Here is an 18,772-nt window from a genome sequence, read left to right on the forward strand (position 1 = left end):
ATGGTCAACAGTCAGGCTGGTCTACTCATTTTTCCCCCAAAGTCTTGCTCTCTTGTGTCTTCTATTCTGAGCGTCCGCTTCATTTCTCTACAAAGACTTTGTTTATGCTCAGTAGCTACTTTTCCTCTTTTGAATTCATTTAGCTTCAGTTGACACTGTCCATGGTGTATCTCGTATTGTTATTTTAATTGCCTTCTGTGTGGTATGTTTTGTCTCCTTAACTAGAACATAAACTTTTGAACATGAAGTCATAGCTTATTGCCTGTTTACATCTTCCACAGTGCATGGCTGCCTGAAAAATGACCTGCCAAATAGGGAGCAACCAGTGTTGCATGTGAGACTAAATAGCAGAATATAGAGAGGGAACCACGAGACTACAAAGTTTTCAGAAATCCAGATAAAGGAATCTTATTTTAAAATTAATTTTCCAAATTAGAATTTAGAGCTAGTGCCATTAGAAGCATCTCTGGCTAGTGGAAGGTAGTATAATCATACTATCACACAAAGGCAAATAAACTGGCTTCCTTCTGCATCTCTGGGGACAGGTGTGCTCCTGATCACGTTGGAGAAACTGAGGCAGCTTACCAGACTTTCATTTAGGCTTGTTATAGGCATCCTCATAGAAGTTCTTATCCTCCGTGGTCTTAACAATTGATTCTGTAGGCTGTTGATTCTAAAAATGGAGATAGGAGTCAAAGTCTGAGACTGTTAATAAGGGGCAGATTTATAAAGCAGAGCTGGTGTCAGATCTGGTCTGTAGATCAGGGCAGCTAGAACTGGGACTTCTGCCAGTGACAGCACTGTGTGCGGACCAAAACATTTTGTAAGGAGCCACTTTATGTTGTGTCAGCCTTTTTCATTATGTAAAGGTAAAGCTACAGTTCTGGGGTGGTAGTAGTAGGGCAAAGGTTTGGGGGGAGTAGGAAGGGAGCTGGCTCAGAAACATAGCCAAGATCTGACATCAGGGAGAAAAGAGAATTTACTACATAACACACTTTGTTGATCTCTGTATGTCTCAGTAGCTGATGTTTCTACCATTTAATGGACTGTCTCTCACTTTAACACTACTTCCTCTATGTTAGCAACCATCATGCAATCCTTTTCTTTAATTAAGGAAAAGCAGCATTTTGGGGCAAAGTGTACCAGGAGAGCACTAGCTTCCCTGGCTCTTCCCTCCATCCCCTCAAATATGCTATTAAGATGAATCCTACAGGCTTGTCAGCCTGCCAGGGCTAAGGAGAAAGATGGCTTAATCGGTAAGCTAGACGAAGCCATCTAATATTTTATCTTAAGTGTCTTACTCCTCTTTTTTTGTTTTTTAATTGTAATTTCCCTTTGTTATTTCCTAGTCTTCAGCAGCAACTGTGTTTGCGAGAATTAGAGGAGGTGACTGTGTCCATATTTTTTTTTTTAGAAAATTAATATGGGGAGAGCAAAAGAGGTTTGGAGACGAAGTTTACAATGTTAAGAAGGGGTTAACAAAGAATAATAGACATTCTGTGTATGTATTGCTTGTTATATGTCAAATACTATGCAGTGTACTTCCCATTTCTTTAATCCCCATGTGGTCGTACTATATGAAATAGGCATTGTTATTATCCCTGTTTTATAGACAGGGAAAAAGTGATGCTCAGGCAGGTTGAGAAACTTGTCCAAGGTCACATGGCTAATATATGATGGAACCAGGAGACAAACCAGAGAATTTCATGCTAGAGCCCATACTCTTAGCCCCAAAGCTATTGGGTCAGGAGTTCTAGGTAACAAGCAACAACCAGGGAAGGTTTGAGGAAAAGCTTCCCCAGGAAGACTCCAAAATACTTAGGGAGAAAGTGAACTTCCTGCTTTTATGCAGAATGAGAACATTTGTGTTAAAGAAGAGTATTGGCCTCTTGAAGATCTGAGAACTTGGACACATTTGAGTTTAAGATGGACATGAGAAAAACACCTTCAACGTCCCCCATGGAACCTATAATTAACTTTCATTCAACATACACTCATGAGGAGAGTTTCGGGGGAAAGGGAGCATGTGTTTTGAGTTTGATGCCTACTGCTAATATAGCAAATAGACTTAACTGATGTAAAACATTTTTAACAATCAAATATACAATTTTCTGATGTATTTGTAGTAGATATTTCTCAGATTCTGGGCATGATAATCAACATCTCCTGGAAAAATACAACCAGCTTGGAAAAGACAAGAATTAAAAATAAATTCTCCCCGAAACTAATATATCAAATATGCCTCAATTGGGCTTTCCTGGTGGCGCAGTGGTTAAGAATCTGCCTGCCAATGCAGGAGACATGGGTTCGAGCCCTGGTCTGGGAAGATCCCACATGCTGCGGAACAAATAAGCTCGTGTGCCACAACTACTGAGCCTGCACTGTTGAGCCCATGTGCCATAACTACTGAGCCTGTGTGCCACAACTACTGAGGCTGTGTGCCTAAAGCCTGTGCTCCCAACAAGAGAAGCCACCACAATGAGAAGCCTGCACACCACAATGAAGAGTAGCCCCCGCTTGCTGCAACCAGACAAAAGCCCACGTACAGCAATGAAGACCCAACACAGCCAAAAATAAAATAAATAAATTTTAAAAATATGTCTCAATTTTAAAAAATAAAATTTATTAAATAAATAAATAAACTCTCTACCCCACCTGGAACTCCCTAAAATCCAGTCTACAGGTAGGCTGGTGTAGATCTAGTGAGGTAGAGTTGTCCCTAGGTATTGGCAGGGGATTGGTCCCAGGACCACATTCCCTCTTCCCACAAGTACCAAAATCCATGGATGCTTAAGTCTCTTATATAAAGTGGCATAGTACAGTATGCGCCCAGTATCCATGGGTTCCGTGTTCTAGGATATGGAGGGCTGACTGTACTTTCACTCTATTTCTCAGTTTACCTGAGTACTTGTCTCTTCTTGAGGGTGTTCTTCATTTGTTCTGCTTGCAGCTGCTTCAAAAAAGACTGTGTTAGTTCAAGCACTGAAACAAAGGACTGTATCAAATAGTACGACTCTCAAAGTCAACCATGTTCAAGTCACTTACACCCAGGACATGTGATCTGAAATTGGTGGTAATTTTGACTGGTAGCAAGTGGGGTCACTTTTCAAAAAAGGGATTAAAAGTCCTCTATTATAAAGATTGTGTAACAATTGTGCAGAAGGTTTGGAAAGTAGAGAGACAAAATCATCTATTGTCCCACCATCCCCAAAATACTTTTATATTAATATCTATTGAGCATGCCAGGCCCATTGGTAAGCAATGGCGATACATAAGAAAACAAATGAGTTATGATCCGTGCCCTCTTGGAGCAGATGGGCCAGCAAAAAAAAATACAAAATGGGAAAATAGGATTGTGTGCATAGCGGGCTATGGGAGCACACAGGAGAGTGAAGTGTTGTGAATTTGGAATGTATCAGTGATGCTGAGATTTGAAGAATAAGAAGTTAGCTCCGTGGAATGGGGAGATGTGGGGAGAGGCATGTTTAGAAGTTCCAGGCAGAAGGAAAAGAAGGAATGTGCAAAAGTTCAGGAATGAGAAAACATGAGGTCTCCCAGATTATGTGAACCATTAGCTGTTTGGTATGGCTACGTTTTAGAGAGTGGGGAGGGGAGATGGCTGAAAAAAGAGAAGATGGTGAAGGTTTCAATACCATGTCCCATTTCTGCTTAATCTAAAGATGAGAGGAGACTCATGTGATGACAGTATTGTGTGTCCACATGGATTCAAAGGTATATAATTGTAACATAATAAAGATAAAATTTGTTTAATGTTAGCAACACAATGTTGTATCATTGGTATTTTTACTTGACATGTATCATTGGTCTTTTCCAAGTTACTACATGGGAAATTAATTGGTTAATGGTTATTTAGCATTTAATCATGTTGACTAATGTGTTAATTTAATTAACCATTCATTTATCATTAGCCATTTTGATAACTTCTACTTTTTATTTTTATAAATAATGCTCAATTACCCTTATCACATTTTTTGATTTATTTCTTTACAATAAATGTCTAGAAATTATATTATTAATTAATTTTTTATTGAGGTATAATTGACATATATAAAAATTATATTATTTAGGCAAAGGATATAAAAACCTTTATGGCTTTTGGAATCTTGTGATAAATTTATTTCATCAATTAGTGCTGGTATCAAGGTAAGAATGTATATCAGATTCGCAACATTTTTTTTGAGCATTAGACATTATAATTCTTTAAAAATCTCACTAATTAAACAGAGCAATATTTAATTTCTGTTTCTATAAATGTTAGTAGTGTTGAACTCTTTTACATTTTGTTTTCAATGTAACTTTTCTTCCATGAATTGTCCTTTGCTGACCTCTTGGTTGGTAATATTTTTATTGACACAGAATTTTAAAATTAATTTCTATATTTCTAAATTTAGAACTATGTCTCTTTCAGTGAAATGATAAATATTAAATTATATTACTATTTATTCAATAATTTAATCATTTACCAGTTAATTTTTAAATCTACCTCAAACTCATTTTCTAAATTTGAATCAATGACTTAATAGTATTTATTAAATAATCATTTATGTTCTGATTCAACTTTATTCATGCAAAATTTGTATGAATAGGCTTTATACTAAGGTTATTTATTGGGTCCCTGAACCAAGATGACAGAGTAGAAGGGCGTGCTCTCACTCCCTCTTGCGAGAACACCAGAATCACAACTAGCTGCTGGAAAATCATTGATAGGAAGACATTGGAACTCACCAAAAAAGATACCCCCACATCCAAAGACAAAGGAGAAGCCACAATGAGAGGGTAGGAGGGGCACAATCACAGTAAAATCAAATCCCATAACTGCTGGGTGGGTGACTCACAGACTGGAGAACACTTATACCACAGAAGTCCACCCACTGGAGTGAAGGTTTTGAGCCCCATGTCAAGCTTTCCAACCTTGGGGTCCGGCAACAGGAGGAGGAATTCCTACAGAATCACACTTTGAAGGCTAGTGGAATTTCATTGCAGGACTTCACACGACTAGGGGAAACAGAAACTCCACACTTGGAGGGCACACACAAAGTAGTGTGCACATCGAGACCCAGGGGAAGGAGCAGTAACCTTAGAGGAGACTGAATCAGACCTACCTGCTAGTGTTGGAGGGTCTCCTGCAGAGGTGGGAGGTGGCTTCGTTTCACGTGGGGACAAGGACACTGGCAGCAGAAGCTCTGGGAAGTACTCCTTGGTGTGAGCCCTCCCAGAGTCCGCCATTAGCACCACCAAAGACCCCAGGTAGGCTTCAGTGTTGGGTTGCCTCAGGCCAAACAACCAACAGGGAGGGAACCCAGCCCCACCCATCAGCAGACAAGTGGATTGAAGTTTTACTGAGCTCTGCCCACCAGAGCAACAGTCAGCTCTATCCACCACCAGTCCCTCCCATCAGGAAACTTGCACAAGCCTCTTAGATAGGCTCATGCACCACAGGGCAGACAGCAGAAGCAAAAAGAACTACAATCCTGCAGCCTGCGAAACAAAAACCACATTCACAGAAAGATACACAAGATGAAAAGGCAGAGAGCTATGTACCAGATGAAGGAACAAGAGAAAACCCCAGAAAAACAACTAAATGAAGTAGAGATAGGCAACCTTCCAGAAAAAGAATTCAGAATAATCATAGTGAAGATGATCCAGGACCTCTGAAAAAGAATGGAGGCAAACATCAAGAAGATGCAAGAAATGTTTAACAAAGAGTTAGAAGAATTAAAGAACAAACAAACAGAGAAGAACAATGAAATAAATGAAATGAAAACTACACTAAAAGGAATCAATAGCAGAATAACTGAGGCAGAAGAACGGATAAGTGACCTGGAAGACAGAATGGTGGAATTCACTGTTGTGGAACAGAATAAAGAAAAAAGAATGGAAAGAAATGAAGACAGCTTAAGAGACCTCTGATACAACATTAAATGCAACAACATTCGCATTATAGGGGTCCCAGAAGGAGAAGAGACAGAGAAAGGACCCAAAAAAATATTTGAAGAGATTATAGTCGAAAACTTCCCTAACATGGGAAAGGAAATAGCCACCCAAGTCTAGGAAGTGCAGTGAGTCCCATACAAGATAAACCCAAGGAGAAACACGCCAAGACACATAGTAATCAAATTGGAAAAAATCAAAGACAAAGAAAAGTTATTGAAAGCAACAAGAGAAAAATGACAAATAACATACAAGGTAACTCCAATAAGGTTAACAGCTGATTTCTCAGCAGAAACTCTACAAGCCAGAAGGGAGTGGCATGATATACTTAAAGTGACGAAAGGGAAGGACCTACAACCAAGATCACTATACCCAGCAAGGATCTCTTTCAGATTTGATGGAGAAATCAAAAGCTTTACAGAAAAGCAAAAACTAAGTGAATTCAGCACCACAAAATCAGCTCTAAAACAAATGCTAAAGGAACTTCTCTAAGTGGGAAACACAAGAGGAGAAAAGGACCCACAAAACAAACCCCAAACAATTAACAAAATGGTCATAGGAACATACATGTTGATAATTACCCTAAACATGAATGGATTAAATGCTCCAACCAAAAGACACAGGCTTCCTGAATGGATACAAAACCAAGACCCATCTATATGCTCTCTACAAGAGACACACTTCAGACCTAGGGACACATACAGACTGAAAGTGAGGGGATGGAAAAAGATATTCCATGCATATGGAAATCAAAAGAAAGCTGGAGTAGCAATACACGTATCAGATAAAATAGATTTTAAAATAAAGAATGTTACAAGAGACAATGAAGGACACTACATAATGATCAAGGGATCAAGCCAAGAAGAAGATATAGCAATTATAAATATATATGCACCTAACATAGGAGCACCTCAGTACATAAGGCAACTGTTAACAGCTACAAAAGAGGAAATTGACAGTAACACAATAACAGTGGGGGACTTTAACACCTCACTTACACCAATGGACAGGTCATCCAAACAGAAAATTAATAAGGAAACACAAGCTTTACATCACACAATAGACCAGATAGATTTAATCGATATTTATAGAACATTCCATCGAAAAACAGCAGATTACACTTTCTTCTCAAGTGCTCATGGAATCTTCTCCAGGATAGATCATATCTTGGGTAACAAATCAAGCCTTGGTAAATTTAAGAAAATTGAAATTGTATCGAGTGTCTTTTATGACCACAACAGTATAAGACTAGATATCAATTACAGGGAAAGAAATGTAAAAAACAGAAACACATGATTAAATGAGGCTAAACAATATGTTACTAAATAACCAAGAGATCACTGAAGACATCAAAGAGGAAACCAAAAAATACCTAGAGACAAATGACAAAGAAAACACAATGATCCAAAACCTATGGGATGCAGCAAAAGCAGTTCTAAGAGGGAAGTTTATAGCTATACAAGCCTACCTCAAGAAACAAGAAAAATCTCAAATAAACAATCTAACCTTACACCTAAGGAACTAGAGAAAGAAGAACAAACAAAACCCAATGTTAGCAGAAGGAGAGAAATCATAAAGATCAGAGCAGAAATCAATGAAATAGAAACAAAGAAAACAACAGCAAAGATCAATAAAACTAAAAGCTGGTTCTTTGAGAAGATAAACAAAATTTGTAAACCATTAGCCCGACTCATCAAGAAAAAGAGGGAGAGGACTCAAATCAATAAAATTAGAAAGGAGAAGTTACAACAGACATTGCAGAAATACAAAGCATCCTAAGAGACTACTGCAAGCAACTCTATCTCAATAAAATGGACAACCTGGAAGAAATAGACAAATTTTTAGAAAGGTATAACCTTCCAAGACTGAACTAGGAAGAAATAGAAAATATGAACACAGCAATCACAAGTAATGAAATTGAAACTGTTATTAAAAATCTTCCAACAGGGCTTCCCTGGTGGCGCAGGGTTGAGAGTCCGCCTGCCGATGCAGGGGACACGGGTTCGTGCTCTGGTCCAGGAGGATCCCACATGCCGCGGAGCGGCTGGGCCCGTGAGCCATGGCCCCTGGGCCTGCGTGTCCGGAGCCTGTGCTCCGCAACAGGAGAGGCCACAACAGTGAGAGGCCCGCGTACCGCAAAAAAAAAAAAAAAAAAAAAAAATCTTCCAACAAACAAAATTCCAGGACCAGATGGCTTCACAGGTGAAGTCTATCAAACATTTAGACAAGAGCTAACACCCATCCTTCTCAACTCTTCCAAAAAATTGCAGCAGAAGAAACACTCCCAAACTCATTCTATGAGGCCACCATCACCCTGATACCAAAACCAGACAAAGATACTACAAAAAAAGAAAATTACAGACAAATATCACTGATGAATATAGATGCAACAATACTCAACAAAATACTAGCAAACAGAATACAACAACACAATAAAGGGATCATACACCATGATCAAGTGGGATTTATCCCACGGATGCAAGGATTCTTCAATATATGCAAATCAATCAATGTGATACACCATATTAACAAATTGAAGAATAAAAACCATTTGATCATCTCAATAGATGCAGAAAAAGCTTTTGACAAAATTCAACACCAATTTATGATAAAAACTCTCCAGAAAGTGGGCATAGAGGGAACCTACCTCAACATAATAAAGGCCATATACGACAAACCCACAGCAAACATCATTCTCAATGGCGAAATTCTGAAAGCATTTCCTCTAAGATCAGGAATAAGGCAAGGATTACCATTATTATTCAACATAGTTTTGGAAGTCTTAGCCACGGAAATCAGAGAAGAAAAAGAAATGAAATAATACAAGTTGGAAAAGAAGAAGTAAAACTGTCACTGTTTGCAGATGATATGACACTATACGTAGAGAATCCTAAAGATTCCACCAGAAACCTACTAGAGCTAATCAATGAATTTGGTAAAGTTGCAGGATACAAAATTAATGCACAGAAATCTCTTCCATTCCTATACACTAATGATGAAAATTTGAAAGAGAAACTAAGGAAACACTCTCATTTACCACTGCAACAAAAAGAATAAAATACTTAGGAGTAAACCTGCATAGGGAGACAAAAGACCTGTATGCAGAAAGGTATAAGACACTGATGAAAGAAATTAAAGATGATACCAACAGATGGAGAGATATACCGTGTTCTTGGATTGGAACAATCAATATTGGGAAGATGACTATACTACCCAAAGCAATTTACAGATTCAATGCAATCCCTATCAAATTACCAATGGCATTTTTTATAGAACTAGAACAAAAAATCTTAAAATTTGTATGGAGACACAAAAGACCCCGAATAGCCAAAGCCGTCTTGAGGAACAAAAATGTAGCTGGAGGAATCAGACTCCCTGACTTCAGACTATACTAGAAAGCTGCAGTAATCAAGACAATATGGTACTGGCATGAAAACAGAAATATAGATCTATGGAACAAGATAGAAAGCTCAGAGATAAACCCACGCACCTATGGTTAACTAATCTATGACAAAGGAGGCAAGGATATACAATGGAGAAAAGACAGTCTCTTCAGTAAGTGGTGATGGGAAAACTGGACAGCTACATGTAAAAGAATGAAATGAGAACACCTCCTAACACCATATACAAAATAAACTCAAAATGGATTAGAGACCGAAATGTAGGACCAGACACTATAAAACTCTTAGAGGAAAACATAGGAAGAACACTCTTTGACATAAATCACAGCAAGATCTTTTTTGATCCACCTCCTAGAGTAATGGAAATAAAAACAAAAATAAACAAATGGGACCTAATGAAACTTAAAAGCTTTTGCACAGCAAAGGAAACTACAAACAAGACCAAAAGACAACCCTCACGATGGAAGAAAATATTTGCAAATGAATCAATGGACAAAGGATCAATCTCCAAAATATATAAACAGCTCATGCAGCTCAATATTAAAAAAACAAACAACCCAATCCAAAAATGGGCAGAAGACTTAAATAGACATTTCTCCAAAGAAGACATACAGATGGCCAAGAAGCACATGAAAAGCTGCTCAACATCACTAATCATTAGAGAAATGCAAATCAAAACTACAATGAGGTGTCACCTCACACCAGTTAGAATGGGCATCATCAGAAAATCTGCAAACAACAAATGCTGGAGAGAGTGTGGAGAAAAGGGAACTCTCTTGTAATGTTGGTGGGAATGTAAATTGATACAGCCACTATGCAGAACAGTATGGAGTTTCCTTAAAAAGCTAAAAATAGAATTACCATATGATCCATCAACCTCACTACTGGGCATATACCCAGAGAAAACCATGATTCAAAAAGACATCTGCAGCCCAATGTTCATTTCAGCACTATTTACAATAGCCAGGTCATGGAAACAACCTAAATGCCCATCGACAGCTGAATTGATAAAGAAGATGTGGTACATATATACAACGGAATATTACTCAGCCATAAAAAGGAACGAAATTGGGTCATTTGTGGAGACATGGATGGATCTAGAGACTGTCATACAGACTGAAGTAAGTCAGAAAGAGAAAAACAAATATCGTATATTAATGCATATATGTGGAACCTAGAAAAATGGTACAGATGAACCAGTTTGCAGGGCAGAAATAGACACACAGATGTAGAGAATAAATGTATGGACACCAAGGGGGGAAAGCTGTGTGGGGTTGGGGGGGGGTGTGATGAATTGGGCTATTGGGATGGACATGTATACACTGATGTGTATAAAACGGATGACTAATAAGAACCTGCTGTATAAAAAAATTAAAAAAAATTTTTAAAAATAATAAAGTTATTCATTTAGTCACATGATTTATATCTCTGTTGTTCAGACAGTGCAACAATATTTTCACTATTACTGCTATATAAAATATTTTAACTTTTGGGATGAATTAGGAATTCCCTCATTAATTACTTTTATACACAAATAATGTGTATAATATATAATACTATTATATGTGTTTGTTTTTATAGATTAAATATTAAAATTTCTAATAACTTAGATGTTCTCGGTTTTAATTCACACATTGGATATCAAATATGGCAGTTAAAAGGATTCCTCAGGAATTCCTCAGGGTTCTACACGCTAGGTAGAATGCATACAAGTTTCCAAATACATATAGGAGTATTTTACAAAAGCAAAGTAAGTTCCCAATTGCTCAAAGAAATCTAACATACCTGATGCTACAGGATGAGCACGTTTACGTGAAGTTATATACTTTCTAGTGTTCCACCTGAATTTTTTTGAATCAATCGCAGTTCGAACAATTGTTACCTTTGTGAAATCTTCAGTGCCTTGTATCTGAAAGTTGACAGATTACAAGCTATATCATACAGTTGAATGTTTCTGTTAGGCTACTATCTCAGACCCTCTCTAAATATCTGGGCCTGAAAATTGACAGTAGCAATAGATATTAGATATCTTTAAATACCTGGATATGTTAGTTTTGTGAGAGTCAATATTCTACATACTTTCACTGATTTTTAATTATTTTGCTCATTTTTATTACAAATGAGAAAAATAATCGAGTTAATCATCAATGACCCTTTAAAATATCACCCAGAAAGTTTTTCTATGTGGCAGGAAGAAAGTTTGAAAATCAATGGATTTCAAGAAATCTTCCAACCTTGTGAGTGTCTTCAATATGCTTTGAATAACATTGGTGCCCAAATCCACAGTGAGCAGAGTTTTATGCCTAGGAGAGTAGACAGAGTTGGGCAGGTTTGGGCTGCCTTGAGAATCTCTTACTTGGTCATCTAAATTCCCAACCAGAACCCCCCAACTAAGCTCTATAGTTATGTATTCAAGAATAGAGTTGAGGAGCACCATAGGTAAGAATAATGTTTTACTTCCTCTCGCTTGGCATCAAATTGATGCTAGTGGCATCCACGTAGAAAATTTTCTTGTGACTGTTTCTCAGCTTAGAATTCCTCTTATTCCCACCTCAGTTTTTTCCTTGTGTCCCAAATCTACCTTTTAAGCACTTCTACCATAGCTGTAAATGTTTATTAATCTATTTATAGATGTTTCTTTTCGCTTGGTTGAGAGATCTCTTGAGGGCAAGCTTAAAGTCTCATTCATCTTGACCACTTTAGCATCTAGCCTGTTTCTGTCATAGTTGCTTTTAAAAAGTACCTGATTTAATTGACTCTAGGTCCCTCTTTCAAGTTACTTTCTTTAGCTGTATTTTATGTGTCCTCTGATTCCTCCTGACATGTGCCTCTCTTACTCTACACACACACACAGACACACACATAATACAGTCTTACTTCTTTCTTTCTTCTCATGGCACAGCTTCTCATTTTAATTGGAAGGGTAACCCAACAGCTTAAATATGAGAAGTCCTTCATTTCTACATTCACTTTGAAAGTATCTGGGGAAATACCACTGGTACTCACTTCAGCATGGGACTGACAGAACATTTTTAGAGCACTGCTGTTACAGTCCAGAGAGAGTAGTCCTTCTGCAATATGTACATGAACTTAATAGGTCCTCTTTTGCTATTTACAGTTGCACCAAAATCTAACTGTGGTCAAAATGTATAGCTTGGCCCAATTCATTGACAGTGAATAGGAATAGCTTGGTGTTTGGGCTACCCAGTGCAAAAGCAATCAATTAATTTGGTTTGTGGTGTGTGTGTGTGGGGCGGGGTATGGAGGTGGTGGGGGAAAGGGAGAGAATGGGAAGGTGGAAAAGTGACAATTTTTCTAACATTAACACATTGGACAAATGGCATATTGACCTGAAGATTTGAATCAATATTTCTTTACCTGATGGCATGTTATAGGAATTAAGAAAGGAGCCTTATAAGCTTTTCGTAACTGACAATCTTCCACAGCTCCATGAATGAGGATGACATAAATTACAGTTTCACCATAGATATCAGTTTTGGTGTTCTTTGGTATATTTTTTACATAAACGTTACAGAGTTTTAACTGCATCTTGTAATTCCAATCCTATAAGAAAAACACAATTTCATAGTCTATTGTTTATAAAGTTTAATATAAATTCCTAAATAGTTAATTTCTAACAAAACTTTAGGGCTATTTCACTCAGAGAGAAATACAATTTTATATAAACACCTCTTACCTCATAAGATAAATGTTCTCTGATTTTTTTGGCAGTAATGGAAAGTCCAAGTTTTAGCCACATTTTATATTCAATGTGAGGACAGAATTGTTCAAAAGCTTCATACAAGTGATGTTTGGGAATAAAGTATGCCTGGAAAGAAGAGGATATCAATTTTTTTTAAGTCTTTTGTTGAATTTGTTCCAATATTGCTTGTTTTATGTTTTGGTTTTTTGGCCACGAGGCATGTGGGATCTTAGTTTCCCAACCTGGGATGGAACCCACACTCCCTGCATTGGGAGACGAAGTCTTAACCACCTGACTGCCAGGGAAGTCCCAGAGGATATCAGTTTAACATTTCATCCTGTGCACCCATGATTTAATGAAATGAGGTTTTCCCATTTATATATGTAACATTAAAGCTAATAATTTCAATTATATAGATTCATGTTATTTCCTGGAAACCTAATAAAATGTATCTATTTAGTAAATATTTGTGCAATCTTGTCATACACTAAGCACTAAAAGACTACATGATCCAATGAGAGGTTCTTTATTATTCTTACAGATTCTGAAAAAAATAGAAAACCAAGTATCAAAGATCATTTAACCTTTTCTAAAGACATAAGTATTTCTAAAAACACATTATTTGAGGGGAGCGAGTGTTTTGGTCAATAATAAAATGCGGATACTAACAATGAACAGACTATTGGCTATTAGGAATAAGCTGCTATGAATACAGAAGACATTGTGTATGTTGGTTTTAATTTCTCTTAGTAAGTATCTATGAGTGGGGTTGCTGGGTAATAGGGTAAGTGTGTATTTAACCTTATGAGAAACTGCCAAACTGTTTTCAGATGAAGTTGTAACATTTTACCCTTTAACTAGCCATGTATGAGAATTTCAGTTGCTTCACATCCTTGCTAATACACTGTTCAGTTTTTTTATTTTTAGCCAATGTAGTAGGTGTGTAGTGATAACTTATCATGATTTTAATTTGCATTTCTCTGAGAGCTAATGATATTGATTATTTTCTTCATGTGTTTATGGGCAATTTGTATATTCTTTTGTGAAGTATCTGTTCAAATCCTTTGCCCAATTTTTAAAATTAAAGCATAGTTGATCTACAATATTATACTAGTTTCAGGTGTACAACATAGTGATCCAATATTATTATAGATTATACTCCATTTAAAGTTATTACAAAGTATTGACTCTATTCCCTGTACTGTGCAATATATTTTTGTAGCTTATTTATTTTATACATAGTAGTTTGTACCTCTTAATCCTCTACCCTTATTTTGTCCCAACCCCTTCCCTCTCCCTATTGGTAACCACTAATTTGTTTCCTGTATCTGTGAGTCCATTTCTGTTTTGTCATATTAATTTGTTTGTTTTCTTTTTTTAGATTCCACATATAAGTGATAACTTATAGTATTTGTCTTTCTCTGACTTATTTCACTAAACGTTAATACCCTCCAGGTCCAACCATGTTGTTGCAAATGGCAGAATTTCATTCTTTTTTTATGGCTTAGTAATATTACCATATATATGTATATAATATATATATATATTACCACTTAGGTTGCTTCCATGTTTTGGCTGTTATAAATAATACTGCTGTGAACACTGGGGTACATGTATCTTTTCGAATTAATGTTTTCATTTTCTTCATATACCTATCCAAGAGCAGAATTCCTGGATTATATGGTAGCTCTATTTTTAGTTTTTAGGAACCTCCATACTGTTTTCCATAGTGGCACAAATTTACATTCCCACAAACAGTGTACTAGGCATCCCTTTATCCACATCCTCACCAACATTTGTTATTTGCAGACTTTTTTTTTTTTCACTTTTTGACCACACCTTGCAGTATGTGGGATCTTAGTTCCCCAACCAGGGATCAAACCTGGAGCCCCTACGGTGGAAGCACAGAGTCTTAAACACTGGACTGGCAGGGAAGTCCCATTGTTATTTGTAGACTTTTTGATGATAGACATTCTGACAGAGGTTTTATTACTTCATTAGGGATGGCAAAATGGAGATATTCTAATTCTGTCATTCTATATTTGTTAGCTGGAATTCTTTTACACAGAAGAATTTTTCATCATTTTTTTTTTCTTTTTAGCTTCCTTGAAAGAGTTCATAGAGGAAAGGCAAGATAAATGTTTAATTTTTTCTTTTTTAAAAGAAGCAATCCAGAATTCCCTGGTGGTCCAGTGGTTAGGACTCCGGGCTTCCACTGCCAGGGGTCCGGGTTTGACCCTTGGTTGGGGAACTAATATCCCGCAAGCTGTGTAGCATGGCCAAAAAAAAAAATAAATATATATATATATATATATATATATATATATATATAGTAAAAAAAATAATAAATAAAACACGGTCCTTTAAAAAAAAAGAAGCAATCCATTTTCAGAGACATAAATTGATATCCTAGCAACCTTTATGGAATAAAAAAATAGGTGTCATTATCGACTTATGGGTTTTTATATATTTTGGAGGTTCAATTATTTACAGTCATTATTTTTTCTGAGTTCACATTAGGCCAGTGGAAGTCTCTGCTGCTTTGAGGATTTTGTCCTCAATTGTGTGTCAGGAAACTTCCGTCCACTTTGCTCAACTTTTCTAGTAATAAACCCCAGCTCTTTGACTTGTTCCCTTCCTTACCCTCCAAATTATGGTATTGATAGTTAACATATCCCATCTAATTTTCCCATGAGAGATCTCATATAACCAGTTTTTCTGGTTAAATCCTTGTTTCAATATGGTAGGTTAACTTTTACAAACCATTTTGTTAGGACATTATAGTGTGTTCATAAAATTTTATAACAAGTTTTATTTCTTTATCATCCTTATTTTTAAAAAAATTGTCGCTAGACTGTAAACATATACAAGTACAAAAATAACCTTAAATTTTGTACTAGATATTTAACAAAGTACAACAGTAAGACATTAGGTGATGTTTTCTGACCTCCACTACAGTTTTGCAGGTGGCAGAATATTTCATAGGTTCATTAGTCAAGCAGTTTAGCTCTCCTATTATTGCCCCACTGATCACAAAGTCTGTGTAAGTTATTTGGTAATCTTTCTCCTCTGACTCCCAGATTATTTGGTCAATTCCCAAACCTGGCTTTGATCTTTGAAGCTGTTCAGGAACAAAGAAAGAAAAAAAATACATAGGCCAGTTAATTTACCAAAACTATTTAATTTATGGCTTTTTCCCCCTTTGGTTTTAACAGTTTTAATATTTATATATTGTTTGAGAACACGTATTACTCATAACTTTTAAAGTGAATTTATTAAATTAGTAATGACTTGGAAAAAAAGCATTCTTAAATACTCTGATCTTTCTGATCCCACCTACTCACTCAACCTATACCTGTCTTAGAATGGCTAAAGGCCCAACTCAAACATAAGATAAATAACAATGTATATTATAATTTTCCATCTTAATGCTGATCCTTTGAGGTTTCTTGTTATCAATAGCAACGTATGACTTAAAGGTGATGGCTGGTATTATCATTGTGTCTGAGGAAGAAAATTGTTGTTTGGATAACAGCTGCTGTCCAAAAAAAGGAATAATGGAGTTCTTAACATTGAAAGGTATTTATTCTGTATTATGTAACTTTTTAACTAGTGCTCACAAGGGCATTTATAAATGTCTCTGCCTTACCTTTACCATGCCTGAAATAATTACATAAATTCCTTGGGGCTCATCACCTTCTTCAAATATATCATTTCCACAATCAAATGTTACAACTCTGGATCTTTCCTAAAAAATATCACCAAATACATAAGCCATAAATAATATTTTAGTGGTGATTGGAGTTTACATTTTTTTAAAAGTTGTACATTTTTAAAGTAAATGTTACTTTAAAATATCTGAAATTTTGTGTTAGTAATAAATTTGTAAGATAAAATAGGAATTATGGCTAACAGAAGAAGGTGGATATTCACAGGTATATGTAATTTCAGATGGGGTGTTCATACGTAGATTAAAAAACAATCTAATCTAGGAATAAGAATGTAGTAGAAGGATGAAAATATTTCATTTGGATGAAAGATAGGACAGATAGAAGCTAATGGCACATATGTGTCTTATACATACTCGTGCTCTAAACAGCTGATGAAGTAATAAAAAAATTCATTCATTCAAAATATTTTAAGCAGGTGAAAAAAATATAATTTGTCTTTTGTTATTTATTTGATATAGAAAAAGATGTTAATAGAACAGGTTAAATCTCTTTATTTGTTCATCCCACAAACACTTACTGAACACCCGCTATGTGAGATGCTACATGGTAGGAGTTGAGTATTCAAAAGCTGGATGAGGTAAAAATTATAGTAGAGGAGAGAGATGTAAAGATAATAATTGTAATATAATGTAATGATGCTATAATAAAGATATACAGTAACAGTGGTGATTCCTCTGGTCTTCCAAACTCTGGATGGACCATAGGATGTTCTTCTACTGGTGGGGTATTTGACTCTAAAGCCTGCTTTTCAGAGTACCTGTGGTGGGGGTGTTTCCAGAGAAGCAATAAGCAGAGGAGATTTTGGGGGAAAAAATGAAAGCAAAGAGCATTTCAAGATAAGTAAATAGCACTCACAGAGGAATGGACTTAAAGAACAGTATAAAGTTCTTGGGGTACCATGAGTGGTTCAGTATAAATAGAGTATGGGGTATATGACACATGGGTAACAGAAAGTAAAGATGGAGAGGTAGGCAGGAGGCAGATTGTGGGAGAACTTTGCATGTCATTCAAAGAGATTTTGATTTTATCCTACAGGTAATCAATGACATTTAGGTAATTTAAAACTGAAGAGTATCATGGTTAAATCTTTACCTTTTAAAATATCATTTGCTGATACGTTAGAGATAGTATTACTAGCAAATACAAATATTACCTGAATAAAGCTTATACAGTCTTGGTCTTTATCTAGCCATGGAATATGATAGAGTGCTTTGTCAACAGTAAGAGGTTTGTACATAGGTTGAAGATCAAGTATCTCTCTTTTTCTGGCCATTATTAACTAAAACCACAAAAGTTAAGAAAGGAGATGAACAAAATTGGTGTTCACAGAATGTTTAAAACAATTATGGTTTTATACTATTTCCTTTTCTTGCTCTTCTAAGATTTTTGTTCTTCCATGGAAACCTTCAACCTCTCCCGTTATAGCATTTTTCTATGTTATCATTATTCTGAAGTCACAGATTACTTTTAAAAGTAAATCTTATATGTCCATGCCACTCTCTCACTTCGTCCCAGCTACCAAATGTAAAATAGATAGCTAGTGGGAAGCAGCCGCATAGCACAGGGAGATCAGCTCGGTGCTTTGAGACCACCTAGAGAGGTGGGATAAGGAGGATGGGAGGGAGATGCAAGAGGGAGGAGATATGGGGATATATGTATATGTATAGCTGATTCACTTTGTTATAAAGCAGAAACTAAGAAAAATAAATAAATCTTTTACCGAAGTATAGCACATATGCAAAAAGTGCACAAATCATAATGTCCATCAAAGAACATTAACCACATGAAAATATCTGCGTAACCAGCACCCAGATTAAAAAATAAAACATTTATTGAACCCTAGAATCCTCCCTTATGTTCTCTTCTAGTCATTACTTCTACCCCAAATTAATCACTCTTTTTCTATTACCATAGTTTAGCTTTGTCTGGTTTTGAACTTTATCTGCATGAAATCAACGAGTATGTACTTAGTTGTGTCTGGTTTC

At 36.2% G+C, this 18,772-nt stretch overlaps 1 protein-coding gene across 1 annotated transcript in view; it reads right to left on the reverse strand.

The window, feature by feature from the left end:
- Positions 1–592: 592 nt before the first annotated feature.
- Positions 593–18,772, reverse strand: part of SLC9C1 (solute carrier family 9 member C1) — a 96,806-nt gene continuing 78,626 nt past the window's right edge. Inside the window, exons 20-27 of the mRNA XM_060010134.1 lie at positions 17,941–18,066; positions 16,706–16,804; positions 16,004–16,177; positions 13,051–13,182; positions 12,732–12,917; positions 11,139–11,262; positions 2,901–2,965; positions 593–673 (exon numbers count right to left, since the gene is read on the reverse strand). Coding sequence (XP_059866117.1) covers positions 593–673; positions 2,901–2,965; positions 11,139–11,262; positions 12,732–12,917; positions 13,051–13,182; positions 16,004–16,177; positions 16,706–16,804; positions 17,941–18,066 — 987 coding nt within the window. The remainder of the gene's footprint in view (positions 674–2,900; positions 2,966–11,138; positions 11,263–12,731; positions 12,918–13,050; positions 13,183–16,003; positions 16,178–16,705; positions 16,805–17,940; positions 18,067–18,772) is intronic.

This window comes from Delphinus delphis, chromosome 4 (assembly GCF_949987515.2).
Source record: "Delphinus delphis chromosome 4, mDelDel1.2, whole genome shotgun sequence".
Lineage (NCBI taxonomy): Eukaryota > Metazoa > Chordata > Mammalia > Artiodactyla > Delphinidae > Delphinus > Delphinus delphis.